Source organism: Colossoma macropomum, unplaced genomic scaffold (genome assembly GCF_904425465.1).
Source record: "Colossoma macropomum unplaced genomic scaffold, Colossoma_macropomum, whole genome shotgun sequence".
Lineage (NCBI taxonomy): Eukaryota > Metazoa > Chordata > Actinopteri > Characiformes > Serrasalmidae > Colossoma > Colossoma macropomum.
In genome coordinates, this window is record NW_023496051.1 from 2,177,361 (window position 1) to 2,205,312 (window position 27,952).

A 27,952-nucleotide genomic window follows, 5' to 3' on the forward strand; every position below is an offset into this window, starting at 1 on the left:
AGGATTATCTTAACTTAGCGTAAACTGTGCAGTTGTATGGCGGTCAGAGTAATACTGCTCTAGAGGGCATTAAACGTATGAAACAAGGTCATATAGGTGGCAACCAAGTGAGTGTCTGACCTTTCCGGTTGCAGCACGCAGTAGCTGTTGTTTCTTCTCCAGGTCCTCTCTCTTGGCTGCCAGGGCCTGCTGCTCTGCATTCTCCTCTCTCCACAGGTAGCTGCAAGTGAAGAGGCAGAGACACACCCATCAGCCCAGCTTAGGGACACCATGCCTGGGCATTAATCCAGGCGAGCTTCGGGCTCCACACACGGCTTCATGCTATAGCGCACAGTAAAGCCTCAGCATACGGAGGGAGCCCATGACTCGAGACTTATAAATAACTATCAACAGGGGAGCGCGAAGCTTAGGGATGTAAGACATATGTGAGCGAGTGAATAACAGCAAGAAGGAGCGAGAAAGATCAAGAGGGATGGAGACAGTGTGCGTGTGTGAGATAGGGGATACTGGAAACAGAAACGAGTGGATCTCCTACACGGTATTTCTGTTTGGGTGAGTCATAGACAGCCTGATGCTCGCAGAAAGCAGATCGATATGTGGAATATGAAGGCTGGCCCTGGTGTCGGTTGCCGCTGGGCGTTTTAGTCACACAGCGTTGGCAGCCTCTGGCTGTGTTAGTCATAAGGCAGGGGGGGGAGTGGGGAGTGGGGAAAGTGGGGCTGCTGCACTTACTTTCTCTCGCTCTGCAGCTCGTCCTTCCTGTTCTTCACCTCATAGTACTTCTTATCTAATTCCTCCACGCGGGTTTTTACCTCGTTCAGGTCTTGGTCCAGTTTCTACAGTAAAACAAAACAAAAAACAACTGTTTTTTTAACTAAACATTACAGATGAAAATCCATGACTGAGAAAATCCGTAAGTCTACATTCGCAAGTATAATACTATTTACACTGAAACCATGCAGAATAAGTCGTTATCACTCGTGCTAAAAATCAACTTTAAAAAAAATAAATAAAACGATAACATTTATAGTTAGTAATTTAAATGGCCCCAATGCTGCATTTGAGTTATGCTGTCCCCCCGATGTCTTTAAGTGATTCACCTAGGATTTTTTTCCGCAGCAGTGGCAGATCCACACTTTTAAAGTCCTAACGATTATAAAAAGTCTGGGCATCTCACATCCGAGTGGCTTCTGCAGATTTTTTAAGCAAATGAAATACTGAGGATCATGCACTACTGAACCCAACCGAACCGAACTCACGTTGTCCCGTTAATAGGCGACACAAATAAACAAACGTGGAGCACCTACTGCTGCTGTTTTCTTTGCCGTTTGCGCCGACACAGTAAAGAAGCAACGGATAAGCATATTTACGTGAGGGTGATGGATGTAAAGATGTAGTGTGTAGTAGTTTTTAGTTTTAGATGTACATAAGCTCTACTGCAGTCACGCCTTAAACTTCGTTTATTAAAAAAACTGCTCTCCATATGACAGTGACTTTTCAATATTTTTCTTCTTCACTTGCTGTATTTACATCTTTTCACTGGCTTTTGGAGGAGTCCATTCCGATCGATCCTGACGGACCCAAAGGCTTTGTTCGCACAGCAGGTAAAAGTGGCCCAAATCTGATCTTTTTCTACATATGTGACACAGACATGTTACCCGTGTGGCAGTGTGAACAGCAAAAAACACACTGAATCTGCCATTTTCAATTCTGAGTCGGGACACTTTTATATGTGCTACTGAAATCCGATACGCGGCAAAGTGACTCGGTCTGAACAGCCAGATCGGAATTTAAGCAACTTACATCAATCCAACTTGTTCATCATAAACGTTTGGGGTAATGTTTCTGTATGAACAAAATTAGGAGACACTTTTCCAAACCGCTCCCTGCTCAAAAAGATTCAGAAAGAAATGACAGAACGCGACCACAGGAGAACGAGACTGTAGATTCAACAACAAAAAAAAATTTAAAAGCAAAGTTTAAAGAAACCGAGGACGCGAACCAAAAGTAGCCGGGGTCGAATAACAGGCTCTTTTTACAGCAAGCTCGAACACATTCTGGGCGATGAGCCCAGGCGTCAACCACTGGAACTTCTTATTACAATGCTGGCGAAGATGAAACTGAAACCTCCAGGAGTGGCTGTTACTGTTGACTCTATTCTGATTGGTTTGCTCTGGATGAACCACATAAAATATTGTTCTTTTGTGCATGCAGGTCAGTTTAGGAGAAACTGACCCGCATGCACAAAATCAGTTTTGGGTCACTTTTACCTGCTGTGTGAACGTAGCCTAAATCTGCAGACTAGAGCCAGCGAGCACAGACTCTGCCAGACTGAGAATCACGGCTAAAATCGGGGTGCAAGTTGTTCAGTGTAACCCCAACTTTATTTCTCTCTCCCTCTCGTCGGGTGCATAGACATAGAAAGCCCGGGTGTCGCCACGTGTCACATCCTGTATCCGTCGTTTCAAATTAAAAGCTCTCTGCAAAGATTTTTAATGACGACTTCATGACATTTCATTAAATTCTGAAGCGCTGTCTTTTACTGAGTCGTATGTTTTTTCCTCTGTTTTGTTATTTAAATAGCTCTCTCCTATAAAGAACAATATAAATGAGGGGGTACGAATCCATTTCGGTCACAGCCTCTAAACTGTTCTCCCCATTCACATCGTTCTAGAACGTTCTCCCCGTTCACACAACGTTGGGTCAATATGCCATGGCCTTAGGGGCTCCTCCATAAAATGAGACAAGAACCCCAGCGGGTTCTAATTAAAGGGTCCATACATTTTTTCCCCTGAGACATTTGGGCTACATTTACACAGCAGGTAAAAGTGGCCCAAATCTGATCTTTTTCTTCACATGGGACACAGATGTGTGTCTGTGTGAACAGATAAACACACCGAATCTGACATTTTCAATTCCGATTTGAGACGCTTTCATATGAGGTACTGAAATCCGATACGTATCCGATCTGTGGCAATGCGACTCTGAACAGCCAGATCGGAATTCATGTGACTTTTACGTCAGTCCAACTTGACATACGTCATAATTTCGCACTGCTGAGACTCAAACATTTAGGCTGATGTTTCTGTACCAAAAAATTAGAAGAGACTCATCAAACCGCTCCGTGCCCGAACACGGCCGGAGGAGCCGAGGCTGTAGCGTCAGAAAAAGAATCCGAGGACACGAACCACCGTGGCCGAATAACGCGCCCTTTTTACGGCAAACTCAAACACACTGTGGGTGAAGAGTCCAGCTGTCAACCACTGGAACTTTATACTCGCTCCTGTGATGCTGGCGAAACTGAAAGCTCCAGGTGCGACTGGCGTTCGCTGGCCGTCATGACTGCCTCTGGACGAGCCACATGAAGCACTGTTCTTCTGCTTATGTGGGTCAGTTTAGGAGCTGATCTGTTCAGACTGATGTCGCATACAGGTCACATTTAAAACATACTGTGAACAGCCAAACGAGAAAATCTGATTTGGTGAGAAAATCAGATTTGGGCCACTTTTACCTGCTGTGTAATCGTTACCTTGTATGGTTAAAAACTGCCTAATTCATTTTTACGTCAGGCTATTTTTGTTTCTGTGTCTTTAAGACTGATTTGTGAATTACCTTGGATTGCCTGCCTTATTCAAAAAGCACTCCAAGATAACGGATTATAACTTCAGCATAAATGGGTGGAGCTAAACTGCTGTAGGCTGAATGGTCAAAGATAAGTAAATGCATTGTTTCATGCTATCAATTGAAAAAGGTTACATTTGGAGTCTAACCTACACAAATGGATTTTATGGACTGAATGGAAGGTTTTGAAACTATAATGTTTACATACTACATCAAACTCTTACTTAAAAAAAGGACAATTTTGTTTGATATATTTTAAAAAGAGAAAAAGAAACACATATTGTTCTTGATTCCTACATTGTACTGCTCCAGGTTCTTCTCCTTGTTGGCCTCGGTATCCTCCAGGTCTTTGTGGATAGCGGCAATCTGCCGTTTCTTGTCGTTGATGGCCTGGTCGAGGGACTTCAGCTCCTTCTTGATCCACTTGTCCCTCTCCTCTTTGGAGGTGAACTGACTGCCACGGCCCTGCTTAGCGTACAGGTCTGTGCGCTCCTGAGTGGCCTGGGCCAATCTGGGGGGTGAGCAGCACAAAGGCAGAGGGATCAGACAGCATAATGATAAAAAGATAATGGGAAGCAGTTAGCTGATTTCAATGCATCACGCTAAATCGGTGCCTTGCAGCCTCCATTCATTAGCAGCAGCATTAACATTCATTCAGTCCTCAGTGCGGTACATTTGTATTTAGACACATCTTTTGTGTCTGCACAAAAGAACAGCTGCTGTTTTTACCGCAGAGGTTTTATAACTGACCTTCTGCTACATGGAGGGGCTCTATACTGACTTGGCAACCATATAAAGAATCCACATTCAGAGATTTGCATTAGTTTATTAGAAAAAGGTAGAGCTGGGCGATATGGCCAAAAATGTTATCACGATAAAATTCATACTGTTCGATATCGATACATATCGCGATACATGTCAAATCATTATTTCTTTCAAGTTTGAAGGCTGATTTTTGCTCCTGAGTGGTTATTTGCTGTTTTAAACTATCCTTCATGGTCAGAACACGACAAACACTCGGCAAACAGTGGAACATTTGACAAATCTGCCTTGGGACAGTGGGAGAAAGAGTCTGGTTGTTCTCTTTAGTTTCTCAACGTCAATTTAGTATGAACAGCAAACATTAGCTGGCTCAGTACATCAGTGATGGATCACACCGCCTCACTGCCATCACTCCTACCACATCCATCTTAGAGCACATCACAGTATTCAGACTCCAGCAAGCAGACGACTGGGTTTCTCCATATTAATTTGAGGGGTGAACCTCAATATATCTCACACCAGTCAAACAGAATCCTCCTTTTAGGTACGTTTAAACTGAAAGCGGTGCTTTTGTGTCTTGTTTGATCTTCAGTATCATCAATTCTCCGTGTTGTGGAGTGACAGAGCGCTGCTTCAAGTTAGCCAGCTGCTAAAAACAGCCAGCCTGGGAGGATAGCGCTCTCCCGCTCTCCAATGCTTCACGGCTTCCTCAGCTTACTTTCGTTTAAATCAGGGCTGTAAACCCACTTCTTTCTCACTTTCGTTGCTTGGGAATACACTAACACTAAAATATGACTGAGCACTGTAACAGTGCTGCAGTTGTGAGTATCAGACGTGATTTAACGCTGCTAAAGTTTGTTAGGATGTACAGAAAGAGGTGAGTTCACTGTAGGACAGTATAGTTACACCACTTATCCGGTCACTCACACTTAGTTACAGGAGAACAGATCACCGGTTGCTCCACTCAAACAGGGAATATATAACTCCACAGAGGAAAACGCCACCAGGTCTTTCGCTGAACGTGGAAGTGTGAGAATGGTGTATTATATTGAAAATTTTTCGAACACTTCTTATAGCTCTATCGAGGAAAGTTATATCGCGATACTTTTCGTTTTATCGCCCAGCCCTATAAAAAAAGGGAATATATACTGTGTAGAAAATAAAAAAATAAGGATACATATATGACATCAGATGTTACTGAACATCACTAAAGGGAAACCAGGCTTCACCTGGAAATGCCCCTCTCCTCTTTCTCCTTCACAGTGTTGAATTTGGGCTCAGTCTCCTGCAGTTCCTTCTGCTTCTCCTCAATCTTCTCCAACAGCTTCTGCCTCTCTTTCAGCAGCCGTTTCTGAGGGAAAGGAAGGGAAAAAAATAGAGCTGTGCTTATAGCACTTCATTCATTCCTTCAAAATGGGACAAAGTGGTACTTTTTAAAGAGCAACAAAGATCATATCAAACACACAGTCGTGTGCATGTGCTGTGGAAGAAATGACAGTTGATACAGTGCCATGAGTGGAGTGAGGATCTCTGAGCCAAACTGGAATCACATTCAGCAGAAAAAAGAGCCAATGACGCACTTCACTCTCTCCACGCCCCCTACCCACATATACACACACAGGTGGAGCTAATCCTGCGCTGAGCCAGGATGGAATAAAGAAGGTCTGACCAGTGTGTGTATTTCACACATAAAGGCAAGCTGTGTGTTTGTGTGTGTGTGTGTGTGTGCCTCTCTCTGGACCGCAGCCCAGTGCAGTGTGTGTAGTCTGTGACGCAGGCGGGGACACTGCGGACCCTCTGTTCGGTCCTTCCTGCCAACACACCCTGCAGATTTTGAGTTTTATGCGACAGCTAATGTGCATCGACTATATATGATAAAACATATGATATGTAAAACAACATTAATAGTCCATAACTACTTAGACGGTGATGACAACACTTACAGACCACACTGTGGACAGCACATGTAAAACGTGTAAGATTAGTTAATGTAAAAAGATCTTCCAATTCATTAATTCACAGCTGACAAAAATTGACAGTGTAGACGGCAGCTGCCATTTTCAGCTTAGGTGTTTAAAAGATGACAGATGACGATATTTACATACGCTTTCGAACACAGGCTCTTTATGCAGTGCTGCAAGTCTGCTGGTCTACAATAACAAGATTTCTGTTTGATGGTCAGTGCTGATGACTCATCACTGAACAGGGGGAGTTTAATTTCAAATAAGGACTTCACATCAGTATAAATAAACAGACATTTAGAAATAAACAGACAGTCTATTTCTGACCCCTAGACTGATGGGCTGTTGCAAATAATGCTTTTGGGAGGGAAAATGTGGCTAGCACACACTTTAAGACCGATCCTATTGGCTGCTGAAGACCTCTCAAGTCTCAGTGACCCGTGTAACGATTTCCGAAGAAGTGCTGCTTCATTTTCTTTATGCATTTGCATTCTAAAACCAGCAGACAGCATGTGCTGCATGACATGGACAAAACAGCACACTGAAGATACACTGCTACATGTTGTGACTGTGATATGCCTTGTAATATATTAAAACACATTAGTGAACCGCTGATTTTGACAAATTAGTTTGCATTATTTTAACAAACACTTTTATCTTTGTTGGATGCAATAATTCATCAAAATTTCCACAGAAACTAATCTGGACTGTCTGAGATGTGAAAATCACAGAGGCCTAAAAACCATCAGAACTTTGCTGCATGTTGGTGCATCATGTGTCATGCAAAGCCACTCCAGCTTTCCAACATTAGGGGCATTTATTTTTTTTTTTTTAAATGAAACTTTGATAAGATTCTTGAATTTGTATATGCAGGTGCACGGCGTGAGTATATGCATGCGTGTGTGCGCTGACCCTCTGTTCGCTGTTGCCTGCCAGTTCGTCCTGCAGGTCTTTGGCTTTGAGCTCCAGTTTAGTTCTCTGTTTGATCTGCTCCTGCCGCTCAGCACTCAGCTGCTCCTTCTCCTCCTTCATCGCCGAGATACGAGCCTTCAGCTCCCGCACAACACGTTCCGTCTCCTACAGAGAGAGCAAGCAAGTGGTTACATAACACAACCTCTTTCAAACTTGTAAACTACTACTCAGTGATCCCTCTTAAATACTTCAGGCAAAAGCATAATGACAATAGGAGCCAGCTGCCATTAATGCACGTGATTCCACTAACCTCTCACCATTGACTGACAGCCACACTAGCATTTTTAGATAAAGTATTCCTTTTAGTTACGTTAATGATGCTAGTGACGGTCTTTACCTCGACTTTGTCTCTGGCGTCCTGCTGGGCATCACGTAGCTGCCTGGATTTGTCCCCACACGTCTCTCTCTTACTGGACAGCTGCAGAAAACAAGTCAGTAGTTAAAAACAGTAATAATTTTGTCATGTACACATTGTAATTTGACATTTGTGACGTTCTGCTGCATCTACATAGTGTGAGAAAAGAAAAACACTCAAGTGTGTAAGTTTGTCACTTGTTTGTGGAATCAAATTTCAATTTGGCCTTAACACAATTTCCTGGCGTAGCTCATTTAAATGTCAGTAAAAAGTGCAGCCTGTGTATAACTGATCACATCTCGCATTATAAATGCGAATTCGTAGAACGCAAAAAGGCGATATTATTCTATTTTATTAAGCCTCTGCTGCTCACAACATGAACTCACTGCAACAATCACAGCTGTCTCTGTGTTTTCCAGAGAAACCACCAAGCTGACTAAACAAACTGGGCTATTTCAGTACCAATATATGCACATATTTATTCAGTATTGTCATTATATGCTGTTATTTCACTGCCTTTTTCATCTGAGGTTATAGATCTTATTCGAGATTTTTGTATATATGACTGTAGATAGGATTTTTGTATTTATTCTTCTTTTTATATTGTTTCACCCTTATTATTACTGTCCTGTGACTGCTAAATCTCCATCCATCCAGCCAGCCAGCCATCCAGCCAGCCATCCAGCCAGCCATCCATGCTATGTGCGATAGCGCTCAAAAAAGTGTTAGAACCTGAATAAAGTGTTGTAACTCTGTCTAAAGTAGACTACCCAATCACACCACTTGGAGGAGCAAATCATATCTTTCTCTGTTAAGCACACTCTGCCAACTTTTTGGGTGGTGCAAACAACACATCGGAATTCGAAAAAAAAAAGTGTTGCGTCCAGTGTGCATAGCTTTAAAGCAAAAAAGTCGCTTCAGAATATTTCACACTTTCATGTTCATCTACCACATTCAGTGTGTAACAGCCTTAGGAGTGTGTTTACGCGTGTGTGCGTACCTCATCAAGTTTGGCGCGAGTCTCGTTGAGCTCCTGATTGTAGATGGTGTACTCCAGTGCTCTCCTCATCTTGTCCCATTTCTGGTACTGTGCCAGCTCCTCTTTCTCATCTTCTAGCGTGTGAAGTCGCTCTTCTATGTACTTCAGCAGTTCGTTAATCTTCTCCCTCTTCCCCTCTGTAAACAAACAAAACAACACATGTAGAAATTAGATAACTAAGCAACTCATGCCTTTTTCTCATGTCAGCCTAAAGAGCCTTACACATGCAACTCGTTCAAAACATAAAACATTTCAGCACTGAATTACACACCTAAATAAACACGTAATCTAAAGTAATTAGAACAAGGGTTAGGGGTAATTAAGTAACATTAAGGACGTGCCTTTTCTTCAAAATTCAACTATCCAGAAGATAAAAGGATGCTGTAGTGAATTCAGAGATGGGAAAAGAAACTACATAATCAAAACTCTTCCATTCCACATCAGATAGCTCTGGACAACACTGACATAATTCAGTATCATGATACTTTCTAAATATATCCCAAAATAAAAAGTACCACACGATATTAATGTCTTCATTGATAAAGTTAATGAACCCACGCTTCCTTAATGCTGCTAAAACAATGTCTTACAAGCTTGACGTTGCGGATGCATAAACAGATCATCTCCAGAAAAGAAACGTATTAATTTTAACAGATTTTAACTCAATTTTAATGAATTTTCACCAAAGCATGTAAAATAAAATTAAATAAGTGATTGGTTTTTTATGAACATCATAACATGGACGGTCTATTACGTTTGTCAATATAATAGTATAGACGATAAATCACCACTCACTAACACACGTGTCAGGCTCCAGTCCTCGTGGACCACAACACTGCAGACTTCAGCATGTTGCCTCATTAAACACACCTGGCTCAGTTCATCAGCTAATTAGCAAAGCCTAACTAAATTCTGAGCGCTAGATGAAAGTAAACGCTGACCGCCACAGAACTTTGGACTGGAAAGTCCCCCCAGTTTGACACGCCTGCACTAACAAGTGCAATGCATCGTACATAGGAATCAATCTGGAAATGCACCATATATTATAATGTGATGGTTCAACAAAACAGTTTTAAGTCTACATTTTTAACTGAGAGAGCTTGACGCTGGAACCCGACAAGAAGCAATCCATGCCTTCATTTAAAATAAACACGTACCACCTTACATTTGGTATTCCAGTGTAGTAAAAGAATAAGTAAAAACTGATTATAGTAGCTTAGTGTTGTTGCATTATACAGTGCAGCAGGTTGTAAATCCCTCCTCAAATCTATTTAAATCTATTTCTGCCAGTTTTATTGCCAATAAGTACATGGAGTAAAGAACACCTACAGCAAAATCAAACTCGACGTACGAGTTAAGACTATGGAATCAAACCAAAGACAGTACTATGTATATTTTTCATGAATGAAATGAAGAGCGAGTCTGTTTGGAAAAATGACCTGTCTCCTTCATCAGGGAGATACTCTCCTCCTTCCGCTCATCATACACTCTGGTGCCTGCAACCTCCCTCAGGAGCTTCAGACGCTGTGAGTCAGGAGCCGTGGCCATCTGGTTGATCTGCACACACAGCGACACAAAACTACATCAACACTCAAAAAAACATTTGAGTGAAAAAAAAATAATACAACTAAGTCTGTAATCAACCATAATGAGAAATATCATACTGGAGGACCAAAGTTCATTTGGCAAACTAAGAGATAAATAAAAACAGTCCACAGAAAAGGTTAGCTAACCAAAAAAATTAATAAATAAATAAATAAATACATACAGAGAAAAAAAAACAACAACAAAAAAACAAACACGTTTATGCAAATTCTCATCAGCTAAAATAGCAAACTGTGATTAAAAAATACAAACAAAAACCAAACTGTAGTTAAAACAAAAGGACAGATTTCTGTGAGGCGTTCTCTTACCTTTCCCTGCTTTACGATGTAGTACGGGTTACTGCGGGAGAAACCTGCACTCTCCAGCAAGTTCATCACATCGTTCTTACTGAAACATACACAACAACAGTTAAAGCTCCACCATCTGCTATTACCCACCGGAATTCTCTCAAAAAAAAACAGGCTCTGGTTTAAATATATATACACATGTGTGTGTGTGTGTGTATATATATATATATATATACATATACACACACACACACACACACACACACAGACATACATACATACATGTTGTTCTTTATACTGCGTGTAAATTTCGGGATGAATGGACCCAAAGAAACGGCCCAAAATTCTGGTTCCACTGACTTACATTAAAAAGTAAAGTAGGTTTTTCCTTCTACTGTAAAGTTACCATTTTTGAGATAAAAGGTTTTCTTCTGACAACAACAATACATACGTATATTTATTTACTTACGTCACCATTTTCTTGTCAAGGAAGTACTGGTCCTTTTTCGCCCCAATGACACGACGCAGTGACACCTCCTCCTTGTCAATCTGATGAGGGGCACAATTTAAAACAATCTGTTATCTGTGCGAGACACCTATTCGACCAGACCTTTTAACATAAACTTATGATTATCTGACAAAGAGCTTAATACTGCCTCGCTACAATATGAATTACACAAACTGTTGCAGTTTTAATAACTGATTTGTACAATGTGTGGTTTCTTGTCAAAACAAGACAAGCCTCTTTTAAACTCTTTTTAGCTGCATTTTTGTCTAATTTGTAATATTGCATAAGCAATAACCTAATAATAACCTGATAAAACTAATAAAAACTGCGCATCACTACATTTTCAATACACATTTGCAAGTATGTAAGCTCCACAATAATATGAATTGCACAAGGCAATAAAAACAACTGCATGTAAAAAAATTATCACTCGTTTCTACACGTCATACAATCAACAGTATTAGAAAGGGGTTTTACCGGAAGCCTGTTGTCAGAGTTGTCAAATATAATTTCCACGAAAGCAGAAATGACTCGAGGTCCTGTGCCTTCCTGTAGACGCAACAGAGAGTCATTACGTCAAACCAGACCGTTTAAATATAGTCTAGAACACAACACTCACAACCTACGTTTTGCATTGTGGACAAAAAGCGATGTATCTGTATGTTTATCTGGTGGGCAGAACCACACATACTGAAAGAACTGCATAACAATTACTGGTGAAAAGTGCAACTGTGATAAGGGCTGTTACATTTTCACTTTACCAACCTGCTCACATTTTCTATCCCAAGCAAGCTATTTCAGCCACCACCACACTGGAGCAGTGAGGCACAAAGGGCCCGTACTGTACGTTTTTCTTGTATATTACATTTTACCCTTTAAACATAATCTGTTTGGAAGCTTCTGATGAAAGAAATCTGAATATGCAAACATGAAACCAACTTTACCACTTAGTTTGGACGACATTAACTGTTCGCTAACATTAACAAAGCTAACTTTTCCATTACGCTGATTTAGCAAGTGACTGTTATTGAAGCAAGTTAGATAGTTAAACTGTACAATTTCATGAAGCAGCAACCAAGAATAAGGCTACGTTTACACAGCAGGTAAAAGTGGCCCAAATCCTTTTTCTTCATATGGGACACAGATGTGTGTCTGTGTGTCAGTGTGAACAGATAAACACACCGAATCTGACATTTTCATTTCCGATTTGAGACGCTTTCATATGTGGTACTGAAATCCGATACGTATCCGATACGCGGCAATGCAACTCTGAACAGCCAGATCGGAATTCATGTGATTTTTACGTCAATCCAACTCGACATTCGTCATTATTTCGCACGGCTGAGACTCAAACATTTAGGCTGATGTTTCTGTACTAAAAAATTAGAAGAGACATATCGTAACCGCTCCGTGTACGGAGAGGTTTCAAACGAAACGGCCGAACGCGGCCAGAGGAGACCGAGGCTGCAGCGTCAAAATAAAATTTAAAGAATCCGAGGACACGAACCAAAGAAAAATAACGCGCCCTTTTTACGGCAAACTCAAACACACTGTGGGTGATGAGTCCAGCTGTCAACCACTGGAACTTTATACTCGCTCCTGTGATGCTGGCGAAGAAGAAACTGAAAGCTGTGGGAGCGACTGGCGTTCACTGGCCGTCATGACTGTTTACCTCTGGACGAGCCACGTGAAGCACTGTTCTTTTGTGCATACGGGTCAGTTTGGAGCTGATCTGTTCAGACTGATGTCGCATACAGGTCACATTTAAAACAAAATGGGAACAGCCAAACAAAAAAAATCAGATTTGGTGAGAAAATCAGATTTGGGCCACTTTTACCTGCTGTGTAAATGTAACCTAAGAGAGCTTACTTCTGTATCAGTTTACTGCTGTGACACTTTCTTCAAGTCTTTGGAAAGACAGTGCAGATCTTATCTTAGCTATGATTGGATCACAAGAACAAAAGTATCTGCCAAATAGTGACTGTGCTCTTCTGCTGTGCTATCTGTGGGGGGGGATTCTCTGCTGATAGCAGATCTGCTTCCTAACATTAAAAACTTTTCAAATCTACAATTCAAAATTTGTGTGCACAGTGTGCTCATTCTTCTAAACGCCAAAAGTCCAGGCTGACTTCATTATGAATGGGCGTAGCTAAACTACTGTAGGCTCAACAGGTGGATGTATGTGAATGCGCTTTCATAAAAAACAAGGAATTCAAAACAAGCTGTTTTTGCAGTTTAGTGTTCATAGACCATGGATCGGCAACATGCGGCTCTTTTAATGCCCTGTTGTGGCTCCACAGCAGAATCAGATTTGTAGGTAAAAATAAAATAATCCTCCTTTACAGTAAAATAAAGCTCTGCTGATCGTTCAACACAGTTTAACAATAAATGGTCTTAAACTCTGGAGTTAATGTAGAACTGCTAATTCACCCTTTAACCCTGAAGATTAGCGCAGATACTGCCGGTCACCATAGCAACGCAGATAACAATCTCACCTAGCTAGTAGCTAACGAAACAGCAAGGAGAAGGATTTAAGACGAACATCAATAATTTGGAGATAAATGGACTTATTTGAGTTGATAATCGCTCCAGCTGGTTTCCTGATACGTTTAATCTGCAACGAGAAACTGACAAACACTAAAAATCCGCAAAGCTAAGGTCAGTTTCTCCTTCGCCAGCTTCTCGGTCGAATTGTCCCATTCCACCTTAAATAGTGTAGCAGTTACATTCTGGCGCTTTTCAGGCACCATTTAAGGTGAAACTGCAAAATTGGAACAAGAAGCCGGCGAATGAGAAGCGACTTCAGCCTCGTAAAACGTCGAACGTTGAGACATTTTACAAGAAACTGTTCCACTTTTCCAGCTGGAGATGCAAGAAAATTAGACATGGCGGCGCTAAAGCTTAAAGCAGAGCAAAGTAAGCCTGCATTTTTTTTCGTTTATGTTATATTTTTAGCCTATACTAGTACATCAGCACATACTGAGACATATTTACAGCCAAAACAGACATAAAATGTTGTGGCTCCCAAGGTGGTTTGATTTTTATTGAAAGGACAAAGTGACTCTTCTTAACGTTTGGGTTCCGACCCCTGCCAGAAACTGCACAGACCGGAGACTGAATGGTACATTTTAAAACTTTTATTTTAAAAAAGAGGAACATTTTGTTTTTCTATGATACGGGCCCTTTAAGAGCTTTGCTCCATTATACAATAGCAGTAGCTGTCCACTGGGAATAAACTCATGAACTTTTAAGCAGCATCTAATTCTCTGAATGGTAAATTACCACCACCCAGTTTTACTCACATGCAGCAGGGCCAGGCGCTGCTCCGGGCGCAAATGACTGAACTCATCACTCAGCACAAACTGAATGGCTGCAAAGAGACAAATTACATCATTTTAGTTAAACATGAAGGGCTTGTTCAGTTGCCCTAGATATCAAGTTCACAACAGCAACTGTATTATCTCTGTACATTTAAAGTGACGTGTTTGAGCAGTTAAACAGTTTGGCTGAGATAAATAACAAAAATACAACAAAGTTGTCTACTGTATATAAATATTCACAGACTTATTGTATCTATTACACACACGCACACCAAGCATAATATATAAATAAGCCAACTACGTCGCTGCAGTTGCTTGAGGTTAAGTGTACTGCTTAAGAGAACCTCACTGATTTATGCCGTGAGGGTCTACATAACAAGCGGTGTGCCCATTATTCGCAACTCTTACGCCTACAGTGAGCAGTACATACCGTAAAAGAAGTTACTCTTTCCAGATCCATTTCTCCCAACTGCAGAAAATAACAACACAGTGTGAGTACGAGAGAATGTAGGCAATTTTATAGGCCATCACAACACTTTCATTTATTTCTGCACTTCACCAAAATGACATCAAAAAGGCAAAAACATTTTTTTTTTTTATGTATTTTTTATTTAAATGTGATTCAAGCTAATCACCTGCCATTGCACGCCATTTCAAAGGAAGACAAAACTCACGGCGGGTGTGATCAAAGTTACAGATAATCTTTTAACATATCTTCACACTTAAAGCCCAGTTGTTTGTTCGTTATACATTTACTAGTACATGGAACAGCACTATATCATCATATTATATATCGAATAAACGTTAGTATATTACACTCATATTAAGAGATGCGCAATTAGAATCAGCCAATCAAAATAGACAGATTTTTGCTCAAAATATGAACTGAGCTATTTATATTATCGACCAATTTACTGTTTTTATTCTACACTTAAGTTCTGTGTTGCAAGTTTATGATTTGAATAACGTGGCAGGTTAGGTCCGCTTGCGCTGTGTATGAATGCTGCTGCTGCTACACCTGTACCAAAATATCACAGAACAATTAAGCATGACTCATTGTGCTAAACTGCCTCTTACTTTAGGTGTAGCACTTCATTTGATTGATGTTAAAGAGCAAAAATGCTGTTTAGTTCTGCTAATAGAAATAAGTACTGAAAATGCGCTATTATGTTTCATGTGTTCATTTACCCCACACAGGATGAGCTTCAGATTTAAAAAAAATGGCTAATAAAAATCAGCCTTCGGCCAACTTGGCTCTAAATAAATCAAAATCAGCCATAAAAATTCATGATTGGCTCATCCTTGCTACGTTGAGAAATCTGCCAAACTCACCGATAACATTATGTTTCGAGCTGAAGGGGTCGACCACTGTCTGGTCTCTGTAGCTGCGGAAGCCCTGGATGATGACCTGGTGACATGAAGTGTAAGTTTACAACTTCTGTACGTTACTTAATGCCCTAAAAGTTAAACTAAACATCATCATTTGTGTTTCTGAAGCTTAAACATTTTTGCATTCAGCAAATGAGGCTTATTTATACAATACCTGGCCTGTACACTATTTTCTAACAGTGCTCATGCTACTAAATGTGGTTTTATACATCAGTGTAGAGTAAAATATACAATAAACTGTGGTTAAAGTCCTGCATTAATACAGCTGTTCTTCATAAATACAATTGTTCTACAGTTCTTTCCAGACTTTTGCAGCAATTTTAATGTTTTTTCAGCTGACTATTGGTTTAAATGATTTCACCAACATATCTCAGCACACAGAAAAATGTAAAAAGTCTGACATAAGTAAAATTATAGCTATGAAAAAAAGAACACACTGTCTAGCCACCAGAAATCATAATTTCACCTGAGGGGAAACAGAGAGGATTAAAACTATCTATCAGCTTTCCAGCTAATACAGAAAGGTTTAAAGGGAATGCCACAGATTTGTTCACAGTGGTGGTGATAGGAACCAGATGTCTGAAGAGTTCAATGCCTCTAAAAGCTCCCTCATAGAAAGCTATTACACAAAATGGCTACAAATATGATGTCCGAGACATTGATTTACTATAGTTTTGATGCCTAAAGCATATTATTAAGAGGGGTACATGGGGGAGACAAAATCAGTCCCGAAAGAAAATGTATTTTTCTAGATTTACCACTATTTTACCATCATCAACACCGCATACAAAAAATCAGAAGACACGTGTAGGTTCACTGGTGGTTTTGGATAGTAAATAAAATGGTTAGCGTTATGTTTGTGCTGTAGTCATCATGACCCCTGGTTCCTATCACCACCACTGTACAGACATCACTCTGTAGGCTTCTCCACAATGAACATCACATCACATGTCTGTGAATGACTCTGTTTACATCTCCAGGACTGAATTATTCAGAGATTTTGACAAATCGGTGAAATTTCTCTTTTAATGATTTGGCCAACATAACGTTTCTCTCACCAGACAGACAAATGTGGGTAAAAAATCTGACGTTAAAATTACAGCTATGAATAAACAAAACGTTGTCTAGTCACCAGAAATCGCAATTTCACCCTGAGGCAAAGCAGACAGGATTAAAACCAGTTAACTGTTAACTAGTTAGCTACCTTTCTGGCTAACTTGTGTCCCAACACACAGAAAAGTTGACTGTCAGATCAATGTAGTCGGTTAACTATAAAAGCTAACGTTAGCTACTTAGCTCAAGTTAAACATACGAGGCCATAAGATACAAAAAAACAGCAACGAAATGTGATACTTTTTCACTTTTTATTTTTCAATGCTATGAGCAAAGCACACAAATTTTTAATCCTGTTCAGACCAAGCGAATAACAGCTAACGCGAACTTAGTTAGCCACAACCTGAAGCTGGCTACCTTCTCGCCAGCTTCTTGTTCGAATTTCCCCGTTCCACCTTAAATGGCGCGGCAGTTCCATTCTGGCGCCTCATTCTGGCCTCAGGCGCCAGAATGTAACTGCTGCACTATTTAAGGTGGAACGGGGAAATTCGAAGAAGCTGGCGACTAGCGGAAAATTTCGGTCAGTTTAGCTTGGCTCACCTGTAACAAATATCATTTCATCACCAATAAAGCTACCTAAATAAATTAACGTATGGTATATTAATACGTATAAAGAGGAGAACTTTAATATATTCGTTTATACACGAATATCTAACAGAAGCGCAACATTAAATTCGGTTCAGTTTAGCTTAGCTTAGCTTAGCCTTCACTAAACTGTCCCTCACTCACCTGCTTAATGTACATGTTCGCTTTCTGCAGATACCGGTCCGCTGCGAAAATAAGTCAAACACCCTCCTCCTCCTCTGCAAAGAGAAGAAGGGTATAAATACAAAGTCGAATCGGCTGCACGATAATAAATCCAGATCCTGAGTAAATATGAAAAACAAAAAATCTTCTTCTCCTCACGAAACAGAAACAACAAGGAAAATGGCGGAGGTAGGGGCCACGGGAGAACTTACTTTGACAAATTAGGGGAATCTGTGCCACTCGAACGCCTTTGCGCAATGACAAATTGCAAATCTGTTGCTGTCATCTCGTGCGAAAATGCTTAAGATCTAGATTGATAATATTCTTTCGAAAGACTTTATTAATCCTTTGAGTTCAGCTATATTTATTTTCACCTCTTTCCTCAGCTGCACCCCTATTTCGGTACGTTGGTGGAGCCCTCACGGAGACAGCTTTGGGCGCCAATATGAGAGAGGTTTTCATTGGGGAAATGTTCAGCTAACTTACTGTAACATTGCGCACGTTTCTGTATTGCTGTCCATTTTTTTGGACTTTTTCTTTTATTTTTCGCTCATTTCATCACCTCATATCTTTCATGAACTGTGCTGCTATAACATTTTCTATTACAAATTACTCTGTGTTCAGGAATAGCGGTTTTTAAATGTTTAAGCTGGGATGTACGGAGCCCATAGGGTGACATGGTGATTGTTTTTAACAAGGCATGGCCTCAAATTACTATTTTGAGGCTTCCAATTACTATGTTGAGACCGAAAAATCACTATATTAAGGATACTAGTTCATATAATTAACATATTAAGGCCACAAGTTAGAAGAAACTTAACTCGTGGCCTCAATATATTAATTTGTGGCTATGCCTTACTGTAACATAATCACCATGTCACTTAGGGGCTCTGTAGAATGCTTTCAAACAATGCTGTGAAAATGTCAGTAATACCCAGGATTTTGGAATTTGGGGTGGGCGATATGGCATAAATATAACATTAAGGTACCTAATCACCATGGTGTATTTTGGTTTGTCCATCTGAATTTACATGACCAAATCGTAAGGCAAGTTATTCAGTAACTGCATGAAATAAATGTAAATTTTTATTTTTTTGTAAAAGCTCCCCTCAAATTAACAGAACATGTGTTTTATGATCACACATATCGCTATATGCTTACAATTTACTGCTGAAAGCCAAAAATCTTAGATGCTGTTTGTATTTTTTTATAAAAATAATTTTTACAGAGCAGATCACTGAAGAGACGCCATCTGTTTATAGCCCAGATTTGTGGAAAAATGGGTCGACTTTCAGTAGACAAAAAAAAAAATTGTGAGTTCAGCTTCTTTTATTATAAGGGTTTAAAATTACATCACCCATCTATTTGACTGGAAGGAAGACAGTTACAGCTCTCATACGACCCCCACCTTTTGAATGAAGCTTATGAAATATGAAAGTTATGAAGAATATGACGAAGTGTGTTTTAGAACCACCGGTGGTCTCAAGGAGTTGAAAAGGTTAAAAACATTTTCATAAAGTACAGTATGCATCACATTTTCTTTTCCAATGTTAGAGCAGACAAAAACTTGTGCTGCCACAAAAACATTGTCAAATATTACGCATAGAATGTTTTTTAATTCAAGTACATCCAATTTAACAGGATGAATGACATCCTCTTTATAATGAAACATGCAGTTGTTCAGTGTTCTTTCAATACGATATCCTCAATATGCTCAGGAAAGTGTATAGTGATGTAATTTAATGACTTAATATATAATTAATATCATCATATTGCCTACACCACTCACAGTGCACGTGGATATTACTTTGCTGGTGGCATATTCACCCATTTCACGGTCACAACAGGGGTCACTGTTGTATCTTTCTTGGTTACTATGAGTGTTTTAGTCTTCTACAGCATTTCTCGCCTTTTGGGTTGCAGTTACGACTATAAACTATATATGCCAGTAAAGATACAACAAAATGAATTTTGAATTGCTTGGGCTTCAGATTGTTTTGAAAACAGTATATATCTGTGTTCAGACCAAAACCTTGCATCTCCAAAATGGTAACTTTACAGGAGAAGGAAAAACCTACTGTACTTTTAATGTAAATCAATGGAACCAGACTTTTTCCCCAAGTCATTTTGGGCCGTTTCTTTTGGTTCATTTGTCATGAAATTTACATACAATGTAAAGAGCAACAGGCATTTTCAAATTATGTCAAAACCTGAAAAACGGCAAACATGGAGATACGAGGTTTCGTTCCAACATCAGCGATATTTCCATTCTGAAGACGTGGTGTCTGTCTGGCTAAAACTAGGCCAAATTCTAGGCCAGATCAAGCTCTATCAGCCTAGTTAACACATTCTTTTACCATATTTATTAATGGTAAATCAAATGTTAAGTACTGCGATATATTTGGAAAATATTGTGAAACTGAATTTTATTAGTATCGCCCACCAGTCGTACCTTAGCCTGCATTGCAAACCACTATCGTTAGCCAGCGAGCAAGTTGATCTTGAGCTGAACCAGAGAGAGCTAGAAAGAACACAGCACTGGACGGTGAAAGTGGACTACGTTTGAGACTGGAGCTGATAAATCTTGGCCCAGGGAGCCTCAGTGATCCCTGAGAATCATCTCAGTCTCAAGACCAGCACTGTTACTCTAATTTTCACACAACACAGTAAGTTAAAGGAGCAAGTCGCTGCCTTCGGAAGAAAACCTCGTATGTCCGTTTTTGTTGTTTTTCAGTTTGTGACATAATTTGAAAATGCCTGTCGGTCTTTACATTGTGTGTAAATTTCATGAACAATAGGGCCAGAAGAAACGGCCCAAAATGCCTTGGAAAAAAGTCTGGTTCCATTTGACTTACATTAAGAGTAAAGTAGGTTTTTTCTTTCTCCTGTAAAGTTACCATTTTGGAGATACGAGGTTTTTCTTCCGACAACAGCGAAGTGTAGTCTATAAGCTGCAACTGAGGTCCTGAATAGTTTACCAAGTTTTGGCTTGGTTAATATGTAGCCATAATGTAGGTTATGCAGTCTTTTTATTTGTCTATGTAAGTATGTGTATTTTAAAATCTGATGCAGTGACTTGAAAATATTAATCGAAATCATATTTATAGCATAGCTGGTCACGTGAATACTGTATTTGAATTCAGATCATTTTTCCAGCTCATGAGCAGATGTGGTTAGACAAGAAACCAGACAAATCTGTACTTTTCTGTAAAAACATTTATTAACAGGTCCACACTTCATAAAAAAGGAAACCACTTTTTAAAAAAATCAATAATTTAATTTGAAATGCCTGGAGGGCGGAATAGGCAGAAATAACATGATTAAACTAAGGCTTGTATTGCAGTGTACTCGCTGCACAGAGCGACTCTTTCTAAGGCAAACAACATCAATGAAAATAACACATTTCCGTAACCGGACTCAGACACTCAGTCTTTTAAATAACACAAAGTCTTTCTCTTTTTTCCTTCCTCGCTGTTCCATTGCTTGTTATGCTTGCCTTTATTTATCTTTCAAGTAGTCAGAGAGACGGGACGCCGATGGTCCCGCTAAGGCAGGGCAGTGATGGGACTGAGTTTGAACGGTGAGGGAAGGAAGGAGGTAGGGAAGGAGAACACGGAGGATTCGAAGCTTTCGTCAAACGTGAACTGGCTGTTGCTGTTCTTGTTGTCGATGTTGTTGTTGTTATTGTTGAAGAAGGACGCCGCCTCCTGTTCGCACGGCGCCGTGGCCGGCGGAGCGGAGGGCGGAGTGGACGATAAAACCTCGGCCTCGAACTGCAGCAGCTGACCCATGAAGCTGAAGTTGGGCGAGATGATGGAGCGATGCTGCCGGACGATGTCGAACGCCTCCTCCAGCCGCAGTCTTTGCGTTTTCATGAGGTAGGCCATGCAGATGGTGGGCGAGCGGGAGATTCCAGCCTCGCAGTGAACCAGCACTTTACCACCCTCCTGCTTCACCTCGTCTGGACAGAGAAAGAAGGAAGACGCATTTGAGAAATGGACATGTATTTCATAGTTTCATGATTTATTATTGAAGTTCAATTTACATTCTGTATTAATAGATTCGAATTGACTTTCAATGTTTCCTAAAACATGACAAACGTGGCAAAAATTCTAAAGTTGTTTTTCTGTCTAATTCATCAAATTTTCATCAAAGTCAAATAAAATATCTCCTCTTCCACTTACAAACACAAATGTGGTATAGATTAAACGTTTAGAATCTGCGCTTTCCACACGATGCTTGTTTTATGAGCTACAAGTCAGAAATAATTACATAAAATGTAAGAAAAGGTGCACAAAAGTTTGATTTTCTGAAGTGAAAAGAAGTAACACATCCTCTAAAGCAAGACTAGCTGGGTAAAATGTCATGTTGTTTTTAGGGCCAGGGAAACTCAAGTCTGTTTGTTTTCTGTTTTTGCCTGGAAATTTGACTAGCAGACACTGTAAACAACGTAGATTCCTCACTTCCTCTTCCTTTTTTAGTGATCTTTGTTATTTTTCAGATATTTATGCCATGCTCTCCGTTCAATCTCCCTCCTGAGGTGCGGCCATTTAAATGTCAGATATTTTTACTTACTGCCTCTTTGCTGAAGCAGCTTATGGCTGCTCTGACTCATTAGATCATGGCCAGTGTGTCAGGCCCGCTCAGGTAAATGCACACACACCCACCCGTCATTTACAGGCCACAGACTCAGCAAGCCTTAGACTCTAATCCACCATCCTACTCTCTCTCTCTCTCTCTCTCAGTGAAGCCTCTCTGACAGTCCATCTCATCCAAACAGAACCTGCTGGGGTGAATCATCCTAAAGCCCATCAGGCCATCTGCGGCGGAGGAGGCCGAGTCTGAGTGTGTGTCACGATGACCATCGCTGATCTCACACACTAATGCGGCTAAATATTATCATACTCTTGCCTCCCTTATTCTGCCAAAAGGCCCTTTTGTTTCCCTCACAGCTCTGCAGGCTATTTCGGGCCCAAAAGAGCCGACTGTTTATACTAGAACACTTTAGAATGCAGGGGAGGGGGCTCGACTGTAATCAGGTGAAAACGCAAGACACGGCCTAATCCGGGCAAACACTTCACCTGAAACGCTGGAACGACGGGTCAGCCGAGGATTCTGGGAGTTGAAGTGCCTTTGAGCTATAAATAGTCTGCTAAACATTCATTCAGTGCTTATCCAACTAGTGTTGTTGTTTTTTTCCTGTGTGTTTGGATATGACTCACATGGCCAGCAGGCCATTCCATAAATACCTGCATCAGGTAAACAGCCAATCAGGCTCCAGAACACACCTTTTGTCACACTCAATACATAGATACATACAGGTTTGTTTTTATACAATGTGAGGACGTGGGATCATGTATATATATGTATGTATATGAAGAATTCTCCCAATATTGGAGCATTTCTATTGGTCCATTCTTTATTAAATTTTCGCATATTGTAAAGGAAAGCTGCTGTGATCAAATAGTGTAGAAAAATAAAAATAGATATTGTTTTTGTGGTTTTTTTGACAGCGATGTTATGGGAGTACCAACATTCAACATAAATATGTCCCATATATACAGATTTTACACAGTCAGGACCATTTCTTCCCTGACCATGTCTGAAAACACCCAACACCTACACCAAATGCCTGCCCCTGCCATTCAAGCACTACTCATCCTCTGACGCACTGGCCACGCCCGTTATAATCAGGTTGCTGTGTGTGTGTGTGTGTGTGTGTGTGCGCGCAGGCCGTGACTCAAGCCAGCATGTTTTTCTTCCTATCTTCCTTTTCATTTTTCTAGCTTTAAACAGAAGGTGCCAATGGCTTTTCCTGGAACTAAAACAAACCTGGGGAATTGTGAAAAAAAGGAAAAGAGAGAGAGGAAAAAAAGAGGTTCTGCGGCAGGGCGGATAGATCCAGGAGATAGAGAGTTCGGCTTATTTTAGCTTCGGCGTGAGCGAAGGTCAGAGCAGGAAGTCCTAATTTAAAACTCCCCTAAATAGCCACGGCTCTATCTATAGGCTTTCACTCCTTTCCATGAAAAGGTTTTGTAATTCACAAGGATTTTACGTAACGTTGGTGTACGAGTACTATTTGTAATATGTTAGACTCATTCATGGCTCATTGAAACAAGCGGAGAAACTGGGTGGAAAGTGCAGATCCTACACTGACAATCCTCATCACATTCATGCTTATATATACACATATAAAATAGTTATAAACAATAATATAAATATAAATTTTTAATTTTAGATAATATATACATTTTATATAATATAATATAAATTTGGTCAGGTTACTGTTGTGCATACAGTCTTGTATGCAAGACATTTTGCCATGTTTTGACAGACACAAACAGAAAAAAGCCAGATGCACTAAATCAAACCTGTCCACACAACATCTCAATCAAACGCAAATTTGAAACTAACAATGTATTTAATTATGTCATTATATAATCATATATAAGTAATTGCGTATTGTTAATTGAATGTAAAGCAAAACATCAAGGCCTTCTAAATAAACTTCTAACGCTTAAATCCAGCCTTAAACTCAGGTTGTGTTCAAATGATAGGATTTTCTAGAACCAACACATCTCAGCATAATGAGAAACTCTGCAGGAATTCCCCCGAAGACAGGTGCGCGGTGGGGAAAAGAAAAAGAAAGTGCATTGACATCACTCACCGATGAAGTCTATGGCCTCCTGAAAGTGCGAGCTGATGTCGGCCGTGTGGCTGTCCTCCACCGGGATCCATTTGTAGCGATGCTGACCTTTGGTCGGCCGTGAGTCCCTGCGTGACACGTTCAGCAGCGCCGTGATGCGTAGGTCACTCAGGTAGTCGTACCTGCAGGCGTGATGAGCGCTGCCCAGGTACAGAAACGGCAGCAGCTCCACTGGTTTTCCCTGCACATAAAAAAAAGATCAAATAAACAGTGTAAGTTAGAGTCAGTCAACAAAACATGCTGTTCTGTTCCTCAACCTGATATTAGAAGCAAAGGCTTAAACTTTGAATTACTGCTACTTCTATACAGTAGGTGGCGATAAGCACCTTTTACTCCCTAGATGGAAGTGCGAAGAAGTCTAGCTGTTCACTTGCAACAGCACAGACTAGTCGCACAGTTAGCAGAGTGTAGTGTTAGCGTTTATAGACTATAGGGAGTGAAACAGGCCATAAATTTGAGGAAAATGTCTAGAAACAAGTGGAGATTGCTACAAAAAAGTGGAGTGGACTGGAATGAGGGAACTTTGAAGTCTATGCAAAGGGTTTAAAATACCTCGTAGACTCAAATATGAGCATTAGTATGAGCAAATTAAAAAAAAAAAAAATAGAGAAAATCTACTTTAGTAAGGTTTTTGCCCACACTGCCCAGTCCTGGCATGAGCGTTTGTCCTTTTTATTACTGTTTGTATGTATTTTAGGCCAAAGGTCAGGGATAAAAGCCTGTCTGATGTCAGCCGGGAGCCTTTGAAATAACGCTAAACTGCTCAGGCCGGGCTTGGATGAGTGGCTGTCAACAAATACAGCTGCCTACTTTAATCCTTAATTAACAGAAACATTTCCGATCGACGCTGTTCTACAGTTCACAGGTTGTCACATGAGCATCATTCACCAGCCAACTCTTACAATCACAGATGTTACAGAAACAATAGGAAACCACAAGGTCTACTCCGATGTACACGGCTATTATTAACACCTGTAGTCTGTTCTCGTTTTTTTCCGGTTCTTGACATTCCTGTCCATCACAGCAGGGTGAGATAAAACCACAGAGATTCCCCAGACACCGGGGGAAGCGGTTTAGACGGAAGTGGGCTGAAATGAGGAAGTGGAGCAGTGGCTTTGTTAAATGGAAGTGGGCTTTATCTCTTCACGTACCTGATCGTAATTGTGCTTCTGCTGGCCGCTCAGCCTCTCGCAGTGACCGCTGGCTGCCCGCTCCGTCTCACAGGGCTCTGCAGCTTTTGTCTCAGTGCAAAGTTCAGGGTAGTGGGAATGGAAGCTCTCGTAACCTCCTGGGAAAGACAAAAAAACATGGGGTTTATGTCTGAGTCAAAATCACTTCATTGGCCAAACGCACTTTGGAATTGGTGCACACATAAATGGACAATAGAGAAAACATAAAGGTATTAAAAAGGGTATTATAAAATACATTATTAACAGTACGTAAACTAAAGATACAGGGTATATAGAACAATACAGATTTGAGCTGAACTGTAGTAGTTGTGGTAGCAGCAGTGGTAGCAAATCAAAGCTACCAGACTTTAAACATCTGACATCTGACAGACCAAGCACTACTAATGGACAATACAAGAAGCTGGGTGGCTGAAAACCTTCACAGGCATATTAAAGATGGGCTTATCTGAATGTCGCAAGGCAAAACGGGCCACCTAGATGAGGTGTAAGATAAACGCGTGGTTTCTTTTCTCTGACTTCATTAACAGGACTGGGTTTATAGACACTGACCACCACGTGAAATGGTCCATAAATAGTCATCTACATAGATTATTCCCCCCCTCACACCAATTTGGTCTGAATAAACTGCTGTCTAACAGGAAGGCTAATAATCTGTGCTCGTCCTGAAGCCTCTGACTCATCCGCGCTTTGACGCACACTCAGTCTTTTTTCCAAGAGCTGAAAAAAATGAGTCGCTCGTGAAGGCCCGGCTCCCACAAACTGGACCCAGGGAACCGAAATGGGAGACGCTGATAGTGTTAACCGTAAAGTACAGGTGGGCGATATGGCAAAATGTAATATCATGATACTTCAGGAAGTTTTCACGCTACACAATGTGTCAGGATGTTTAGTTTTTCTGACATTATCTAATAAGTTAGAACAGATAAAGTGGAGCCGTATTTTAAAAATACTACCAATAACTGAATTACTTGTATACAACATTTCATACACTGCTACATTAAATCCAACTAAACAGTGCTCTTTTTAAGCAAACGAGCAGCTGGGAAATGATTTTTAAGTGCTATATTTGGTGTAATTTATCATGATAACAATAAATCTTGTCATATTGCTCAGATCTACCATACAGTTGACTGTGAATAGTCTATAAAACAGTGCTGGGGAACATCTAGTTTTACTGTTATGATGTTAGAAGCCTAATTTACAGCCTGGTCTTTGGTTTTTGAGTTAAATGGTCTAAAAAATTAATGATTCACTTTATTAGGCATTTCCATTTCATTTTGTTGTACTGAACTGTAGTTCATAGACATACTCCAGTCAAACTAACAGTCTCTATGGAGCAAAGCAGTGAAAAACAAGAGGAAAAAACACAGTTAAATTGGTTTAAATTGGCTGGCTAATGCCGAAATGCCGATTTGGTGCTTAAATTGGCTAGAAAATGTTTTTAAAAGCAAGTCAGCTTCTTATTTATCAGCTTCTTTACCCGTTCCACCTTTAATGGTACATGTTCCCGTCGCACCATTTAAGGTGGAACGTCAAAAACCGAACAAGAAGCGGGGTTTCGAGCTCACCTTTCAGGAAGCAGATGTTAGCGGAGCTCGCTAAGTGAGGTGCCAGGCTGTTTATGACTATCTGAGCGACGCTGTCCTTCTTCAGCTTCTGGAAGTGAGGAGTCCGGTCGTCCAGAGCCACGACGGCGGAGAAGCTGCCCTGCCGAAGCCGAAACAAAGCCTTCTCGTCCGGTATGACGAAGCGGAGGGGGACGGGGCCGCCTCGGCTCCGCCGCACCACCACCGAGTTCAGGTTGGCGTTGACGGAGCCTCGGATGCTGGAGCTGGAGAAAGAGAAGTACGGTCGGCAGTCCACCACCAGACACTTGCCGCACTCCTTTCGGAGGATTTTCCTCAGGCGGCGACAGTCTATGCTTGAGACCTTCATTGTTTTGGGTTCGTTGGGTCCCTAACCAGAATTAAAATGTACAAAATAGCGCTAAAATAGGTTTTAATAAAGGAGGTGTCGGTAGCCGTCGCCAGCTAAACCGTCCACATTTCCTCTGAGGAGGAGATTCCGTTAGAATCGTTTTTATAGTCGTTGTTGTTTTTTTCCCGCCCGTATTCAGGAAAAAGCCCGCCCCTTCTCGCGCGCGGATTGGCTTGCCGCGTACTCCCTATTGGCGGACAGCTTGTTAGAGTGAACTGCTAGCCAATCGCTGCTCAGAGGAGGCGTGGCCGGCCGGAATGCGGGTGGAAAGGAACGGAACCTCCGGCTCATTGCGTCACGGACCATATTTGGACTGCGCGGCCGTGGCCACGCCCACTGCACTCCACTCCACTGCTTGGGCCGCTTGAAACACAGTGCTTGAACTGAGTGGGCTGTGAAA

General features: G+C 40.8%; 2 protein-coding genes across 2 annotated transcripts in view; both read right to left on the reverse strand.

Annotated features, from left to right (window-relative positions):
- The window catches only part of smc3 (structural maintenance of chromosomes 3), a 41,469-nt gene extending 23,581 nt beyond the window's left edge, over positions 1-17,888 (reverse strand). The window contains 15 exon segments of the mRNA XM_036565126.1: positions 121-220; positions 733-836; positions 3,919-4,132; positions 5,613-5,734; positions 7,257-7,421; positions 7,654-7,734; positions 8,672-8,847; positions 10,150-10,267; positions 10,624-10,702; positions 11,072-11,151; positions 11,588-11,659; positions 14,413-14,480; positions 14,861-14,899; positions 15,763-15,838; positions 17,662-17,888. Coding sequence (XP_036421019.1) covers positions 121-220; positions 733-836; positions 3,919-4,132; positions 5,613-5,734; positions 7,257-7,421; positions 7,654-7,734; positions 8,672-8,847; positions 10,150-10,267; positions 10,624-10,702; positions 11,072-11,151; positions 11,588-11,659; positions 14,413-14,480; positions 14,861-14,899; positions 15,763-15,838; positions 17,662-17,676 — 1,509 coding nt within the window. The 5' untranslated portion in view covers positions 17,677-17,888.
- Positions 17,889-20,877: 2,989 nt separating this feature from the next.
- Positions 20,878-27,627, reverse strand: dusp5 (dual specificity phosphatase 5). Its single transcript, XM_036565186.1, has 4 exons — positions 27,144-27,627; positions 25,537-25,673; positions 24,347-24,566; positions 20,878-21,640 (listed from the first exon to the last, which is right to left on the reverse strand). The coding sequence occupies exons 1-4, from the start codon at positions 27,508-27,510 to the stop codon at positions 21,225-21,227; spliced, it is 1,140 nt and encodes a 379-aa protein (XP_036421079.1). The 5' UTR covers positions 27,511-27,627; the 3' UTR covers positions 20,878-21,224.
- Between the last annotated feature and the right edge of the window lie 325 nt (positions 27,628-27,952).